The sequence below is a fragment of the Lissotriton vulgaris genome, chromosome 4_1, assembly GCF_964263255.1.
Source record: "Lissotriton vulgaris chromosome 4_1, aLisVul1.2, whole genome shotgun sequence".
NCBI lineage: Eukaryota > Metazoa > Chordata > Amphibia > Caudata > Salamandridae > Lissotriton > Lissotriton vulgaris.
In genome coordinates, this window is record NC_141691.1 from 883,712,498 (window position 1) to 883,728,811 (window position 16,314).

At 44.2% G+C, this 16,314-nt stretch overlaps 1 protein-coding gene across 2 annotated transcripts in view; it reads left to right on the top strand.

Moving 5' to 3' along the window:
- The window catches only part of LOC147722684 (cytidine monophosphate-N-acetylneuraminic acid hydroxylase-like), a 486,512-nt gene that overhangs the window by 407,670 nt on the left and 62,528 nt on the right, over positions 1-16,314 (top strand). For both annotated transcript variants that reach the window (XM_086965175.1, XM_086965174.1), the window contains exons 12-13: positions 9,836-9,952; positions 12,708-12,823. In XM_086965175.1, coding sequence (XP_086821301.1) covers positions 9,836-9,952; positions 12,708-12,823 — 233 coding nt within the window. The remainder of the gene's footprint in view (positions 1-9,835; positions 9,953-12,707; positions 12,824-16,314) is intronic.

Below are 16,314 nucleotides of genomic sequence, written 5' to 3' on the forward strand. Positions count from 1 at the left end.
TGCTATCAAAATGAAATCCTACAAAACAATATACTACTGGCCGGCAGCAATTCATACCCGGGCAACGTCGGGACGGGCTGCTAGTTAGTTAAAAAGAGGCTTGGATATTAAAAATTACATCCATTTGAAGTATTATTTATAAAAGGCAACACTCTATTTACCTCAACATCTCAACATAAATAAACTAAAGTTTGGAAGACGAAATAACCTGTTTTTTTCTCCACTGACGATTATCCTCATATCATTCCTCAGCACATTTGTGCAATCAAATTAAAGTACATTATATCCATCACTTGGTGAGGACAGGAGTATTTAAATTCATGTAATTCTCACCAAACTAATATAACGGAATTAGGCACTCTAAATAGATAGTAAACTACTATGCCTGAGATGGCCTTTATTGAGTTTGATTAGCTTCAATTACTCACTTTCTCACGTGTTGCTCATTTTTATAGCTTATCATATCATTATCTGAAATTCAGAAGTACAATGAGCCTCATTACAAATAATATGTAAACTTGAAAGTATCAGATAGTATTATTAACCACAGGTACTTCCACTATTAATGAAGTAAATAAGTTGGTTTTTTTTGTCCTCATTTGCCTCTATCGTACCATTTCTCTTTTCTCGCTAGCCGAAATGTCCATAACCTCATTTGCTGACATGAGTCCTTGACGGTGAAGTAGCTGTAGGGCGCCCTGGAGCCACCAATCGCACCGTACCGAGCCCAATACTTACACCAACCCGGTGAAGAGATAAAACAATCACCATAAAGGAAGGTACTATCAGCCGAGGCTGAAAGAGGCTTAATCATTTGACACCTACACTAAATACCAGTGCTCTCAACGGTTCAAAATAGGTGCCCAAAATTCCTGTCTGCCGCGCCCCATAATTGCGCTGTCCAGCTTTGCCACATATCTTATAGATGAAAGCCAACCTTCATAACTTGCAGCAATCGGAAAAACCCACAGTTTAGAGAATTCCCGACGGGCCAGTAAAATCGCATTGAATATCAGATTTAGATGCTTCTTATTACTTGTGCTTTCAATCCAAAAATAACTAGTAAAGCGCTTACCTTAACTTGTATCATCAAGGAATCAGATAGCGCTTTACTCACGGCCGTCCAAAAGGGCTGGATCTTAGGACAGAGGAGAAACATATGGAGATCGTCTTCCCTCATGCTGCCGAACTTTGGACACGCCATATCACCTCCTCGACCAAACTTTGATAGCCTCCGAGGCGACCAATAGGCCCTGTGAACGGTGAAGAGATGATTCCTTCTCAGGTGTGCAGGCTTTACTATTTTGTATAAAGTACGCATAGATACTTGCCATTGGTCTTCAAGCATAGTTGACAGCAAGTCTCCGCCCCAAAGATCATCAGGAAGGCTGAAGTTCCCGTCTTCCATATCCACTATGAACCAATACCAGAGTGCTATCTCCCTGGCTGGAAGCTGCCTGGAGACAACTTTCTCCTCGAATTCGTTATATCCTCCAACTTTTGTACTTGAAGCTTGAAACCAGCTTAAAACTTGGAGATATTTAAATCTTGATATTCTTTGACCTGATATCCGGTTACATTCCTCCCATGAAATCAACTGATCTTCCTGCAGGGACATGGCAGCCAGATAGCGGGCAGGTCGCGGGAGTCCGGAACCCAGAGGAGCATTTTTCTCCTAAATTCAATGAAAGTTATGCGGCGCAAATATTAGAAGGATAGAGAAGGGGAAAACGGCAGGTTGTGGACACGAGAAATTCGAGGTAGACCTGGTATGCTCCTTATAGGATACGCTCCCTGAGACGGCAGCCAGCAGTGCGGTGCTTTGAAATGGCAATCTCCCCGTTCACGTCGTGGAGTCTGCCTTACTGTGGGAAGTAGAGACGGTGCAGGCACTTACCAGGACTGTCCCCCCAGTGTTTCTTCGAGAGTTTTTCTTCCCCCCAAAGGCATTTTCTTCAGCGTGGCAGTACGGCCGGGGGTCAGCCACTGTTCTGCGTGGCGCTGGAGCTAAGGAGGGGAAGACGCACCGCCTCACGAAACTCCTTCCGGGGGAGGGGGGGTTGGAGACAGTCAGAGCAGCACTAGCATGCGTCTCTCTGAGCCCAGCCCTCAAACGTACGCCTAGGAGGCAGAAACTCAAACAGGCACAGAAAACTGTAGTAAAAGCAGCCAGCGTATCTACGGCTCTAGAGCTCTTCTCAAGGCAGAGAAAAGGGGCACATTGGTGAATAAGGTAGGAGCTTTAGACTGTATAATCACTACTGTTTCCCCCAACTCCTCTTGTCTCACTCAATTGAATTGTATGAGTGCTAAATTGAATAGACGAAGGAGAAAGGGTTTGGGGAGAGGAGATGAGGAGGGCTATGGAGTGTCCAGGTACACGTTGAGGAGTGCTCAAGCTGACAAACTTGAGGTGGTAGAGGCAACGGCTGTCTCAGGTAGAGTTGACTGTAGAGTTAAAATAAAAGGGATACAGGGGGTAAGTCACACTCAAAAATCTGTAAAGACATCGAAGGAGGGTGCGGTTAAGGACACAGAGATACGGAGAACAGCACGGAATAAATCAACAAACAACAGATTAAGCCTTGAACGTAAAATTAAGGTTACTCCCTCACTGAGAACTTATTTTAAAATCCTACCAAAGACTATTACATTGAGTAATCCCAAGATGGATGTAGTGATTGATCAGGGCTCACTCGATAGTAGGGACAGTAGAGTTAACGTGTTGTTTCCTCCCTCGGCATCCTCCTCAGTCGCCGTTTCGGCTTTGGTCTCCGTTTCCGCTTCTGGCTTGACTCCTGTCCCTGAAAAGACCCCAAGTATTGGGGACTGGTCAAAGGATCTCTCTCCAAATCGCTACCAGGTTTTGGCAATAGAATCTGCTCCCGACGAGGCTCTTCCGGGTCCGATGGAAGAGTCTGTAATTTGTGTGGAGAACAACAATTTAATTAAGGTTACCGGCAAGGAGCAGTGTTCTTCTTTAGAAACTCTTGACAAAGAGGACATGTCCATTGCTAATCTCATTACAACTCTTACGATGGAAATAAAAAGCTGCTTCGAGATATCTGAGGGTAATCAGAAGGACATCAGAGGTGTCTGTGATAATCTGGAAAAAAAATTTGATGACCTAAGCCCGAGAACTGTGATTCTAGAAGGGGAAGTTAAGCTACTAAAAGAAACAGTCAAAGGCAATGTGGCAGAACTAGAGGTTCTAAAAAAGAGAGATAGAGAGCAACAGGAGAGACTGGAAAGACTAGAGAATTTTCAGAGAAGAAATAATTTGAAGTTTTTGAAGATTAATACAAAGCTCCCCCCACTAGGAAGAAGGCTCCCTGGTGCACAGCGCAAAGAGACAGGAAGTGTCTTATAAGCAGTTCATCTGATTAAATACAAATGTTAAATCCAATGCTCAGAGAGGTTCCATGATTGTTTAATTCACATCAATTCAACAGTTCATCAATGTTTTGAAGAAACGTATACATCATCCAACTTAAAGGGTCATCCAGCAATTAATCCTCCCAATGCATTTCGGGCAGATGACTAGCCCTTCCTCAGGGGACAGCTGGAATGATTACATCCGTGGTTGGTTGTTACGCCAAATAAGATAGCCGATATGTGATAAGCCTCTATTCAACGCGGTGACTAGGAACCCCTAGTGTACTGGGTCCCGGTGATTTTAAAGTCGGCCGACTTTAAAATCACCGGGGCCCAGTACACTCGGGGTTCCTAGTCACCGCGTTGAATAGAGGCTTATCACATATCGGCTATCTTATTTGGCGTAACAACCAACCACGGATGTAATCGTTCCAGCTGTCCCCTGAGGAAGGGCTGGTGGAGAAGCGTGGCTCAGTGGTTAGAGGCGGCAGACCCGGAAGCTGAGATCGGCCGTGGACCAGGGTTCGATTCCCCGCCTCGGCGGGTCTCGGGCTCAAAAATTCCATGGAGTCACCAATTCTCGCTCCGGTGCCTACTCGACTCACGGGGTCACACTCTGCGACTCTGGGCAATAGCTTGCTTAATCTCCACTACGGCCCCTCGCGGCGGGATGCCTGGCTTTCACCTTGTGATACCCGGCCGGGATATCTCACAGGGGAATACCAGGACAGGTTCCCTAAGCAAGCGCCTTGGCACCCCTGGGTTAAAGTGCGCTATATAAATCGAAACACATTTACATTTACATAGGAATCAATGGCAAATACCGAATCGGTAATTACCGATTAGGTAAAAATACCGAATTGCCAAGGGGGACAGGGTGTCACTTTGACTCCCTGTTGCACCCCTGTTTCTAGCTTGTGTGCCATGTGACACACATACATGCCCTTAGGGCAGGTATGTGTGCCACATGGCACAGGTGTACATGCACAGATGTGCATGTACACAGGAATTCGTTATTTACCACCCAATAGTATTGGGTGGTAAATAACAAATTCTTAAGGGCCTGTGGCACTGTTTACTGTGCCACCTACATATTGATTTACAGAATCTGTAAATTTACTGATTCGGCATTTCACCAATTCTGTAAATATACCGAATCGGTAAATTTACCGATTCTGTAAATCAAAGGCCCTCTACATTAAAAAAACACATATACTGGTCGGTAACAGCTGAAGTCGGCCGTTACGGACCGGTATTTGGTCTCCTACATCTGGCCCCAAATCCTTTGTTGCTCGTCTAATCAAAAAAGAGCTAATTATTGATGAATCAAAGGAGAAGATAAGCAAGGACATACAGAGAGTACACAGAGACCACTATAGGCCCAATCCAAATAGAGCTAAAACTAGGAGGATCCTGGTAAACTTCTTGACATACTCCCTTAAGGAGAAGATTCTGCCGCGTGCACTGTCAAAAAAGGGGATGGAGATTGATGGAGTGAGATTCGAGATTAGATCGGATATCTCGACCGAAACTTCTAACAGGCAATGGGAGCTAGGTGAGAGAATTGAGCCTCACAGGAAGCTAGGTGCATCGGTCCAGCTAAAACTTCGAGCAATGCTAAAGGTGATGCTTAATAGCAAGATGCACTTCTTCCGCTTCACTGAAGAAGTGGACAGGTTTTTGGAGGGTCTACAGTCAGGGTCTATATAAGAAACACACTCTATTAGAAGCACATTTCTTGGAGATCTTGGGGAGCTTTAATGTTAGCTTTAGAATATTAGGTCTAGGAAAAAACAAGGAGAAAGAGAAAAAAAAGGGGAAAATGGTCGCCAAAACAACTTTTGTATCAGTTTCAATGTAAATTTAAACCTGCTTCGCTTTCCTTCTCTCTTGGAGTTATAATGTTATGCGTGGATATATACTTGGTGTAACTCTGGGGGAAGGGACTCCTATAGGGTCTCCTATGTTGGATAGTCAGGGGAGGGTTTTCCGGGGGGAGGGAAGTTCTCTTTTTGTTGGCGGGCCCAGGGTGGGGAGCATCAATGAAAAAAATTAAAAAATCCCCATTTGCCTTATCAATTTTTTAGCCTCAAACCAGTGATTGATTCGGTATGAAATCTCTTTATTCTGCCTAAGAGAGTATTTAATGAGATAAGAATACTTTCCTGGAATGTGAATGGGTTACGGGGAAGGGCAAGACGAGAAAGAATACTGCAGTACCTGAGAGACTGTCGGGCACAAATTATGATCTTGCAGGAGACCCACTTGACAGAGGTTGAGAGTCGTGACTTTTTTAAAGTAAAAAAATAGATCTCCAGTGCATTTGTAACAAAGCAGGTGGTGGTAACCAAGGGGGTTGCAATTTTGATAAAAAAGGGGATAGATATCAAGGTGGAAGGCAACATTTCAACTGTCTCAGGGAGGTGGTTGATAGCAAAGTTAAGGATTCATGGTCATAAGTACACTTTAGTTGGCTATTATGGCCCAAATCAAGACAATACGGGTCCCCTTGAAGATTTATACGCAGAGCTACTAAACTTTCCTGATCCGGCCATTATGGTGGGGGACTTCAACGCTGTGATTGACCATAAATTGGATAGATCATCTAATAGTAGAGCAGCGGTGAATCCGAAAATGTCGGCACTGGTACACCATATGATTAAAGAATTGGCTCTGTGCGATATATGGCGGCAAAGAGCTGGTCATTGTAGAAGCTACACATTCCATAATAAAAAATACAGACATCATTCTAGGATTGATTATTTTTTAAACGATAATAGGCTCATGGACTTGGTTTTAGATGTCTATCATGTTGGTGTACACCTTTCAGATCATTCATCCATAGTTCTCTGTATAAGTCTGGGCGAGGAAAAACTCCAGTCTAGATGGGCATTAGATCGTTCCATTTTGCTAGACCTATAGTCTATTAACATACTGAAACTAGAGACAGTAGAGTTCTTTCATAACAGCAAGGGTTCCTCCTCATGGGGAATAGTCTGGGATTCCTACAAAGCATATCTGAGAGGTAGACTAGGTACTCTCACAGCAGCTAGAAGGAGATTATACCATCAGAAGATCTGGGATTTAGAGGAACAAAGTCGGGGGATAGAGGCCGGTCTGATTTCTGCAGAGGACCGGGGACAACAGGATCCTAGGCTGACTGAAATTGAGTCATTGAAGACAACCTTGTCAGCCACTATTCAAACAAAGATTAGGGAGCGATGGGAAACAAGCCGCCTAGAGCATTTTGAGTATGGGGAGGGGGCTAGTAAGTTACTAGCTTGGAAAATTATGAGTGACCGAGTCAGGAACACAATTATAGAGATTAGGTGTGTGAACATACTGGGGCTCTTTTATCGGACAACCAGGCTATTGTAGCTGCATTTTATAAACACTATGTGGATGTGTATAAGGAGGATTTGGAGGTCACCCCAGAAGAAGTGATGAGGTGGCTAGCGCAAGATCAGTATGAGCAGCTACCAATGGAGACTAGGCATTTGAATGGAGAGGTCAGCATAGGGGAATTAGAGAAAGCTATAAGTGGGGGAAAGAAAGGGAAGGCACCGGGACCGGATGGTCACCCTCATGAAGTTTATAGGGCCTTGATGAATACCTTGGGTCCAATCTTGTTACATATGTTTAATGATATTTTTATGTCTAGAGCGGGTTTTCCAGACTCTTGGAAAGAGGCCACCATAGCGGTAATCTTGAAACCTGGTAAATCCCCCCAAAATTTTGATTCATATAGGCCAGTGTCACTTTTAAACGTTGACTATAAGCTTTTTGCAAAGATTATAGCAGAAAGGCTCAACCGGGTTATCTTCTTGGTGGTACACAAGGATCAAAAGGGTTTTATCCAAGGGAGAATGCTTAAAGAACTGACATTCAATCTTATTGGGGCAATAGATTATGCCTCCACGTATAATCTCCCTTTAGCGGTAATGGCACTGGATGCCGCTAAAGCTTTCAACCGTGTCAATTGGGTCTTCTTAAAAACAGTGGTCAAATCTCTTAACCTGGGTCCAAATATATGTAAAATGCTTGAGGGTATATATGCGGCACCTCTTGCTAGGGCTTTAGTAAACGGAGTTTTGACAGAACCAGTTCAGATATTAAGGGGAACAAGACAGGGTTGTCCTTTGTCCCCCCTGCTATTCGATTTATACATCGAGCCACTAGCTAGATGGCTCAGGGACCACGCAGAAATTCGAGCTTTTAATTATAATTGGTGGAGTAAAAAGATAGGCCTATATGCAGACAATATCTTGGTCTTTACCAGTGAGATCCATAGTGCACTAGAGGCTGTTCTAGCAATTACCACTGAATTTGGGAATATCTCAGGGTCGGGCCGGGAGTGGTCTATTCCAGTTAAGCCATTTTACAACTTTACTTTTCAGGGAGCTAAAGGTTTTTAGTTTCTCCTGATTCCAGGGCAGGGGCGCCAGCCAAAACCACCATATAACGGTTTGCTTCGGGGGGGAGATCAGGCAGGCGGGGTCTACGAGGTCTAGAGACTATAGTTGGAGAGCCTACTGTTCCATCGATCAAGGGTCCTGTTTGACAGGGGTTACTGGGTTGGGGTTCAAGGGGTAACTGTGGAGGAGCATTATTACATTGAAGTGGGTCCTGTAATAAGGGAGGTCCCTTAGGAGGGCCGGTAGAATGTTGAGTTGTATAACCTTGTTGGGTAACAGGAAGGGTAGAAATAGTCTGCAGGGTATTGGGGCTACTAGATTTGTTAACAATAGCTAAGAGGGAAGCAGTAGTTCTAACAATGTTAGTCAGCCTAAGTTCGATCTTTTCCATTTTGGCTTCTAGCGGAAACAAGATTGATTTAAATAAGGTGGCCAGGTTTTCAGTAGATATTCCGTTAGTAATAGGGGCTATAGGATATGTTATCATAGGGGGTGAAATAGGATCATGTTGGGTCTTAGCTGCTTTAGATTTCCTGCCCACTTTCTTATTATATGATCTTTTCCTTTTAGCAGTAGCCCCTAGTTTCACCCCCTGTGGTTGAGAATTATCAGAAATAACTTCGGATACAGAGGCAATGGACACATTATTAGTTTCCGTTTGTAAATTGGACTCGGGAGGAATGTCGTGCACAATAGAGTCAGGTTCCACAGAAGTCTGATTGTCAACTTCCAAAGGAAGGAGGTGAGCATCCTCTATGTTAGTAGCGGCATCTAATGATCTTACAGGTGACTGACATGGGCAATTATCCCCAAGGAAGATCTCTTGATGGACGACAGTTCTTTGAACAATCGCTTTTCAAGGAGGTTAATTTCAGTATCAATAATATTATTAGCCCTAATGAGAAATTTATCCATACCTCCAGCTATAGAGCCACCTGCTAGCAAGGACTTACTCCGGGTTTCACGAGTAGCCATGTGGGCCTGAGGGCATGCAGGTGGATTACAGCAGAAGTAAGAGGGGTGGCCCGGTCCGGTCACTTCAGGTCACGAACGGGCACAAATGGGCCAGCCCTTGGCCCGGGCTTCGCCCGGCGCCGTTCCGCGCGCGTTCCGCGTACCCGGTTGTAGCACTGGATTTAAACGTAAGCAGAGCGGGCGTGGCTACAGGGAGAGCGGGCCAGGTGACAGCAATTGGCCTCGTAGGGACTCCTGGTAGTTGGAGTCCCTGCCGTCTCGCTCGCAGCCCTGTCTGCTGCCACAAACCCCCACAGATGACCAGATGAAGCGAGACCCGCGGAGCGGGTCTGGCGAAGAGTTGCGTTGGTCCCGGGTCTCGGGAGGCACAGGAGACAATCCGAGCAGACTCAGTCAGCAGGCGAGGATTATGTGGGGTAGCCTTCATGCCTATCACAGCTCTACCCATTTATTGATATCAGCATCTTTGCAATATCCAATAAGTCATATCTTACGTCCTTATTCTTGAGTGAGGTTCTCAGCTCTAGGAATTTCTTGCAGATGAGGTTTGTTTCATATGAGAAATTCACTGCAAATTATATCTTATGCTAGTTGTATATGTATGAGCCATGTTTTTTGTATCCTTGAAGTATCAGACATGCCTGATGGTGGCCCAGTAGACAGACTATGATAAGTCTGGCCGATTATGGATCAGCCACTTTCTCTAGTGAAGTTTATGTGTCCTCTGAAATTTAACAGTGAGCAGGAAAGCTACATTCACAATCTTCGATAAAAATGTAATTAAAAATCTCAGTATGTTTTCCCCTTCTTTAGGTTCAGGAATCCTAAAATCTCATATTTTTCCACGATGCAGTAGCAAGCCACCAAAAATATTTTATTTTGTTAGCACTACTAACAAGAACCAAAAACCACGAAGAAGATAGAGAAACATCACAATATTAGGAAATTTTGGAATAATGCATTGAGAACATTGTAGTATATATAATACTACAGTATGAATTATGCAATGTACTTAAGCATGCATATGAGGGCACCTCAATCAATGAGATTTTCATTTCCTTTTCGGACAGATGATTGAGACCGATGAAGACTTCAATCCGTTGCCTGGAGGGTTAAACTATTTGGTTGATTTTCTTGACCTCTCGTTTCCAGAAGAAAGGCCTACTCGTGATCACCCGTATGAAGAAGTAAGATTTATTTAGCAATTTCAGCAGTTAAACGTTATAAAGAATGTACTTATTTATTTATGATTACAAGGTTGATTATGAACGATACGCACTCCCAATCTACAACATTAACAGTTAGATGTATGAAACAGTGGTCGCAAAATTCTGTTCTCAAATTGTGACAGTATTTTTGTAACCAGTGTTGAAGTTTGTGAAGTGGCCCACAAATTCATTTGTTGGTTCACAAAATTCCAAATCACGGTGGCTCACATTCTGACCTACCTCATCAATATTCATGGATCAAAAAAATCACAATTTTGTAAAATTGGTGGGCAAAACAGGAAGGGTGACCTGCCGAGGTCAGCAGACCACCATGCCTGTGATTGGTTCAAAATAAATTGCTCTAATTGCGGCCCTTTTTCCTTAACCCCTTCACTGCGGCGGCTATTCCGCCGCAGTGCTAAGGGGGCGGGCGGCCGCGCGGCGGGCGCATGCTCGTGACGGAACCGCTCCGTCACCAGCCGCGGTTGCGCTGTGTTCATGACGGAGCGGTTCCGTCACGGCCCCGCCCGCTCAATAGAACGTTCTGCGCAGGCGCGGAATCAGTGCCGCGCAGGCGTTCCGAGCGGGCCGTGACGGAACTGCTCCGTCATCAGCACAGCGCGACCGCGGCTGATGACGGAGTGGTTCCGTCACCAGCAGGGGAGGGGTTAAAGAAAATGGGAATGCATTAAAAAAAAAGCTTAATCATTTTTTAAAGTTTGTTCCATAGTAGACACTGCCTACTCCTCAACAACATTTTCTTTTGCATTCAAAAAGTGGAAGGGATTCCAAAGGAACTCTTTCCCTTTTGCGAATAGCTTGCTACCTCGTGTTGGAAGCCAGTAAAATGTCAATATTTTGTGAATGGATTACAGTTGCAAAACCCTAAAACTTACCATAACGAATCGCTATTTGGACTGGATACCCAAAACATGCCCCTTCCAAGTAGCCATATCTTATATCCTTCTTAACCCATTTTGCAATTTGCTAAGCTATAGCTGCAATGTAAAATAGGTTTAGAGCATTACAAAAGGGCATTTAGCAGTGGCAAACATAATGAATTAGGGAATTGAAGAGCTTGTAACTGCTAAGTGGCTTCATAAATCTGTCCCTAAGTTCTTTAAAAACGATTTTTTGACTCACAATTACAGGACTAAAGAGAAACGATGAAGTTATTTCCCACCACAGGATTCAAAGTGACAGACCAACAACAACAAAATGGGAATATGAAACTCTTGTTTTCTGTCACAGGAAGTGTTTTCACTCATTCACATATAAATTCCCTAGTGGCATACAATTACAACTATTGTCCTTAGTATATGTACTATACAGTGCGTTGGAACTTTTGAATGTTTTCAGCATAGACATAGACGTACAAACATTCCAAGTGAAGCGATTGAATTTGAAGTAACACATGGACCACCAAAACTAGCAATTTTTTCATCAAACTAATGTAAAAAAATGACTGCCCTTGTACTTTAAAAAAACTCAGTATGGATAAGGCCAGGCATCCATCAGGATGGTATAACTATAAACAGCAGAAGGTCCTATATAAGAGTATGTTGGAAGAGAAGTGCCAATCACTAGTGCATTTGGGAAAAGGGACTGAACTGAGAGTGAACACTCATGTTCCTATCTCAAGAGGGAATTAAAGGCCTTCTTTCCACAAGGCCCATTAATCTAAAGTTGCCTTTGATTGCTCAAGCATGCCTTGTTACCACTGAAAACTGCAGTTCCACTAGAAGTAAAATTTGATTAGTGTATTGCATTGATATTACCCCTTCTTCTATGTATGTCTGCTCCACAATTTTAAGCCATTAGATTTTAAAGGTCATTAAAATAGCACAGACATATGTCCAGGAAACAGAGGAACACTTTACAAAGAGCTTCTACAATAGTGGAGTCCAGTTGTAACTGGGAAACACTGATCGAGATGTAATAGAAATGGAGAGGCAGGCTTACACGTAATTTAGACAGACATACACTATTGTACAGTTGTGGTTTTTTCTTTAGATCATCCATATTTCCAGATTGTGACACAGGGAGATGAAGGGGCCAATACACAAACTGCACTTTGCAATAGCTTTATTAATACCACAAATGCACAACTTGTGTACTACAAAATTATTTCCACACATCTGCATACGGAGTCCTGGACCTTCCCCTCTCACCATGCCATACCAGTTTGAACCCAGCCATATGCAAATCAGTCTTGACCCTGTGCCCCATGGGAACAGTCCAGCCCGAACTGCCAAGCCAGGTCCTCCCTGGACTGGAAACAAGGATTCAAGGACCGGTTTCGGGCTTTCAGCCCTCATCAGCTTGGATAGCTTGATTCCAGTGGCATGGAGCACGGGCAGCAGGTTTGCTTGCTGCCTTATGTTGCTTGAATTTTTGATGAGGGTCCTGTGAAGAGTACTGGCAATAGGTGGGCCATCAGGCTTCAGGTGAAAGGTGCAGAGCCCCCTATCAGGACATGCTGGAATGAAAACAAATAGGGATCATAACATAGACCATGTATCTTGGGGGCATCAGTTGCATAAAGTGTCTTAGCATATGAGGGAAACTGTCCCAAATCGGGACCTATAAACAACACAGAGGAGGGCGTGCCTGCATGTGGTGCACTTCAAGCCTTTAAAGTTGTCTAACCTTGCAGTTTTGTTAAAGAGACAATAACAAGTTCTGTTTTTATAAATGTATTTGAAAATGCTTCAACTTTTTTACTCCCAAATAGATACGCGCTCGAGCTAGTGTCATGCGGAACGTGGTAAAGCGTGGTCTACTTTGGGATGATTTGTACATTGGTTTCCAGACACGACTACAGCGAGACCCTGATATCTACCATCATCCGTAAGTATTTCCAGTGGCTGATGGACTGTTTCCAGGTTCCTGACATACATCTCAAAAAGTTTCCTATATCATTCTTTCACCTTAATTTTTTCACCCATTTTAGAATGTAAGTTTTCCAGTACAATTTGAAATTACAGTTTCACACACGCAGAAAGTGTTATCAATATACATGTAGTAAAATCATTAAAAAAGTGATGTTTTACCTATTTGAGCCGATTTAAGAGTGTGCAGTCACACTGTAAAAAACAGATGACAGGTCGTTTATGGCCCATGTACAAAACAATTTTTAGATGGCACACTCGATTATTTGTAGGCCCATGGCATTTGCCACTTCAAAGGAGTGTTTTGAACTGTACAAACCCATTTTCCAATTGGAAAAGTCTTTCTGAATCGTGAAAGGGGTTTTGCAACACATTAAGTATTCCAAATAGGAGGGCGTGTGAAAACCCCCTCCTATTTGGGGGCTATATGATAATGTGTCAGTGCTTTTCAGTCGTAAATCATTGATCCGAGGGGGTGGTATCTAATTTGAAAAGGGAAAGCTGCCCTTTTGGGAATCATCTTGGGCAGCTTCAGTGTGAGCAGTGAGTCAGTCATTCCAAAGACCACTGCTTGCTCTCCCAAATGTATTCCCTACTAAAACAGTTTTTTAAAGCAGCACCTGTCCCTTTAATGGACATAGGTTGCTTTAAAAAACATGGGGGCATATTACCAAGGAGTAGCGATATTTATTGCTAACTAGGCTTAGCAACGATTTTTTTATCGCTAAGCATCGCCGGAAATGATCGCTGAGATAACATCAGTTAGCGACAGCTTGCTAATATAGCGATAGACTTTTCGCTGCTTAGCGGCCGAAAACGGCCGCTAAACCGGCGATAATTGCCTATCGCCCCCCTTGGTAATATGCCCCATAGGGCCTTATTTATGAGGCCTTGTGACAGTTTTACACTGCCATTGCATCACTTTTTGTGACGCATCAGTGGCGTAAAACATGCCCCCTGTTGCGCCCTATATGCAAATCAGTCTGACCCTGTGCCTCATGGGAACAGTCCAGCCCGAACTGCCAAGCCATGTCTTCCCTGGACCGGAAACAAGCTTCCAAGGACCGGTTTCTGGCATTCCAGCCATCTTCAGCCCGGCTTGCTTGAATCCAGTGGCGGCCAAAAGCGGTACAAAAGTGGGTGGTGATGTTCCCATGAGGCACAGGGTCAGACTGATTTGCATATAGCCATGTCTGAACTGGGGTGGCAGAGTGGGCTAAAGAACCGTGATGGATTAAACCCAGATCTTTTGACTGGGTGTGAGTGTTTGATTGATTCAGATGCTCCGTCCATCACCACCCCCTTTTGTACCGCTTTTGGCCGCCATAAGTGTGGCAGGGTATACTCAGACGTGAGTCCCTTGCTCACTTTGCCACTGGATTTAAGCAAGCCGGGCTGAAGACGGCTGGAATGCCAGAAACCGGTCCTCGGAAGCTTGTTTCTGGTCCAGGAAAGACATGGCTTGGCAGTTCGGGCTGGACTGTTCCCATGAGGCACAGGGTCAGACTGATTTGCATATAGCCATGTCCGAACTGGGGTGGCGGAGTGGGCTAAAGAACGGTTATGGATTAAACCCAGATCTTTTGACTGAGTGTGAGTGTTTGATTTATTCAGATGCTCCGTCCATCACCACCCCCTTTTGTACCATCAGGTATAATGTATGCAGGGGGGGCATTCCCACGCAAGTAAGCGCGTAGAAATATTGCAGTGAAATCTACGAGATTTAACTGCGCCACTTCTAGGGTGCAAATGCATCAATATCTTACGTCTGCCTCATTGCAGGCGTAAGACTGACGCAGGCCCTTCCACATGAGGCTTACCCCACGTGAAAGGACACATTGCTGGAGTTGCATCACTTTTGTGACACACTCTAGCAATGCATCATTTTTGCGTCTACAGATAGAGCAGAAATACTGACACATCTGTAACTCCTTGCGACACGATGCATCATACAGTAAATATGACGCAAACATCATGTCGCAAGGAGGGCGCACTGAGAAGTGACGCATTGCTGCTTCCATACAGTGATGCGTCACTTCTCATAAATGAGGCCCATAATATTTCCCGTTTGGGAGATCAAATGAAAAGGTGGTGGTCTTCTGATCCTTGCAGGCCACCTTCCATGCACTTGCACACAGGAGTAAGAAATTATGACCTATCCAATTAATGTTGATTAGGCAGGATGTTTTGGGACCCTGCCCACCAAATCTACCATTCACAATGCAACATATTAGTACACAGGTTGCATTACAATATGCATATCCATTTGCATACCAGTCAGTGGGAAATGTCACATTTTGGTTAGCTATGGGTCTTCGTACATTGGGCAAAAATGTCTCATTTATGATTGAGACCTAGATCTTAGTTTTCAGGCTTGGAATGATTCCTTTTGTGATATTCATGGTAAACAAGAGCTCATATCATCTACTTCTCTGGGTAAAATGGGGCAGAGAGCCAACCCGAGATCTACAGTAGTATTTTTCTGAATAATAAACTATGTCTCAAGGATTGTTTTGGGCTGGAGTACATGGAGGCTGGTTTTCAAAGACACTTTCCCCAACTCTCTGAGGTTCATTGCAGCAGGCATAAGGAGGCTGCATGACAAAGTAAGAAAGAGAGAAAGGGAGGAGGCTTGTAGAGAGAAAGTGATCAGAGAAAAAAGAAGAAAGAGAGGAGAGAGAAGAATAGATGTATGGAAAGGGATTGCTGGAAATTCCTTCTGCCAAAGGGAAGAAGTTTGGCAGACTACGGTTTTCTGTTCTTGCTCCGCAACTTTGGAACTCCCTTCCAGTGGAGCTAAGGTCTTGGGCCCTTATTTATGAGGCCTTGCATCAGTTTTGCGCCGCCGGTGCGTCACTTTTTGTGACGCACCAGCGGCGTACAAAATGCGCCTTGTTGCGCCATATTTAAAAAGTGACGCATCTAGGTAGATGCATCACTTTTTAAACCCCTGCGCCACATTATACCTGCGTCAGGTATAATGTATGCAGAGGGGGCGTTCCCCCGCAAAAAGCCTCGTAATAGTGACGCAGTGAAATCTATGAGATTTCACTGCGTCACTTTTAGGATGCTGTTGCGTCAAAATCTTGCGCCTGCCTCACAGCAGGCGTAAGACTGACGCAAGCCCTTTCACATGGGGCTTTCCCCATGTGAAAGGACGCATTGCTGGAGTTGCGTCACTTTTGTGACACACTCCAGCAATGCGTCACATTTACGCTTACAGATGCGTCAGAAATACTGACGTATCTGTAAGTCCTTGCGACATGATGCGTCATAGATTAAATATGACGCATCATTGGTGTCGCAAGGAGTGCGCAGTGAAAAGTGACGCATTGCTGTTTTCACGCAGCGATGCGTCACTTTTTATAAATGAGTCCTTTTGTCTTCCCTTACTCTATTCAGGAAGAAGTTAAAGACCTGGCTGTTTACTCAAGCATATTCTGATTGAGC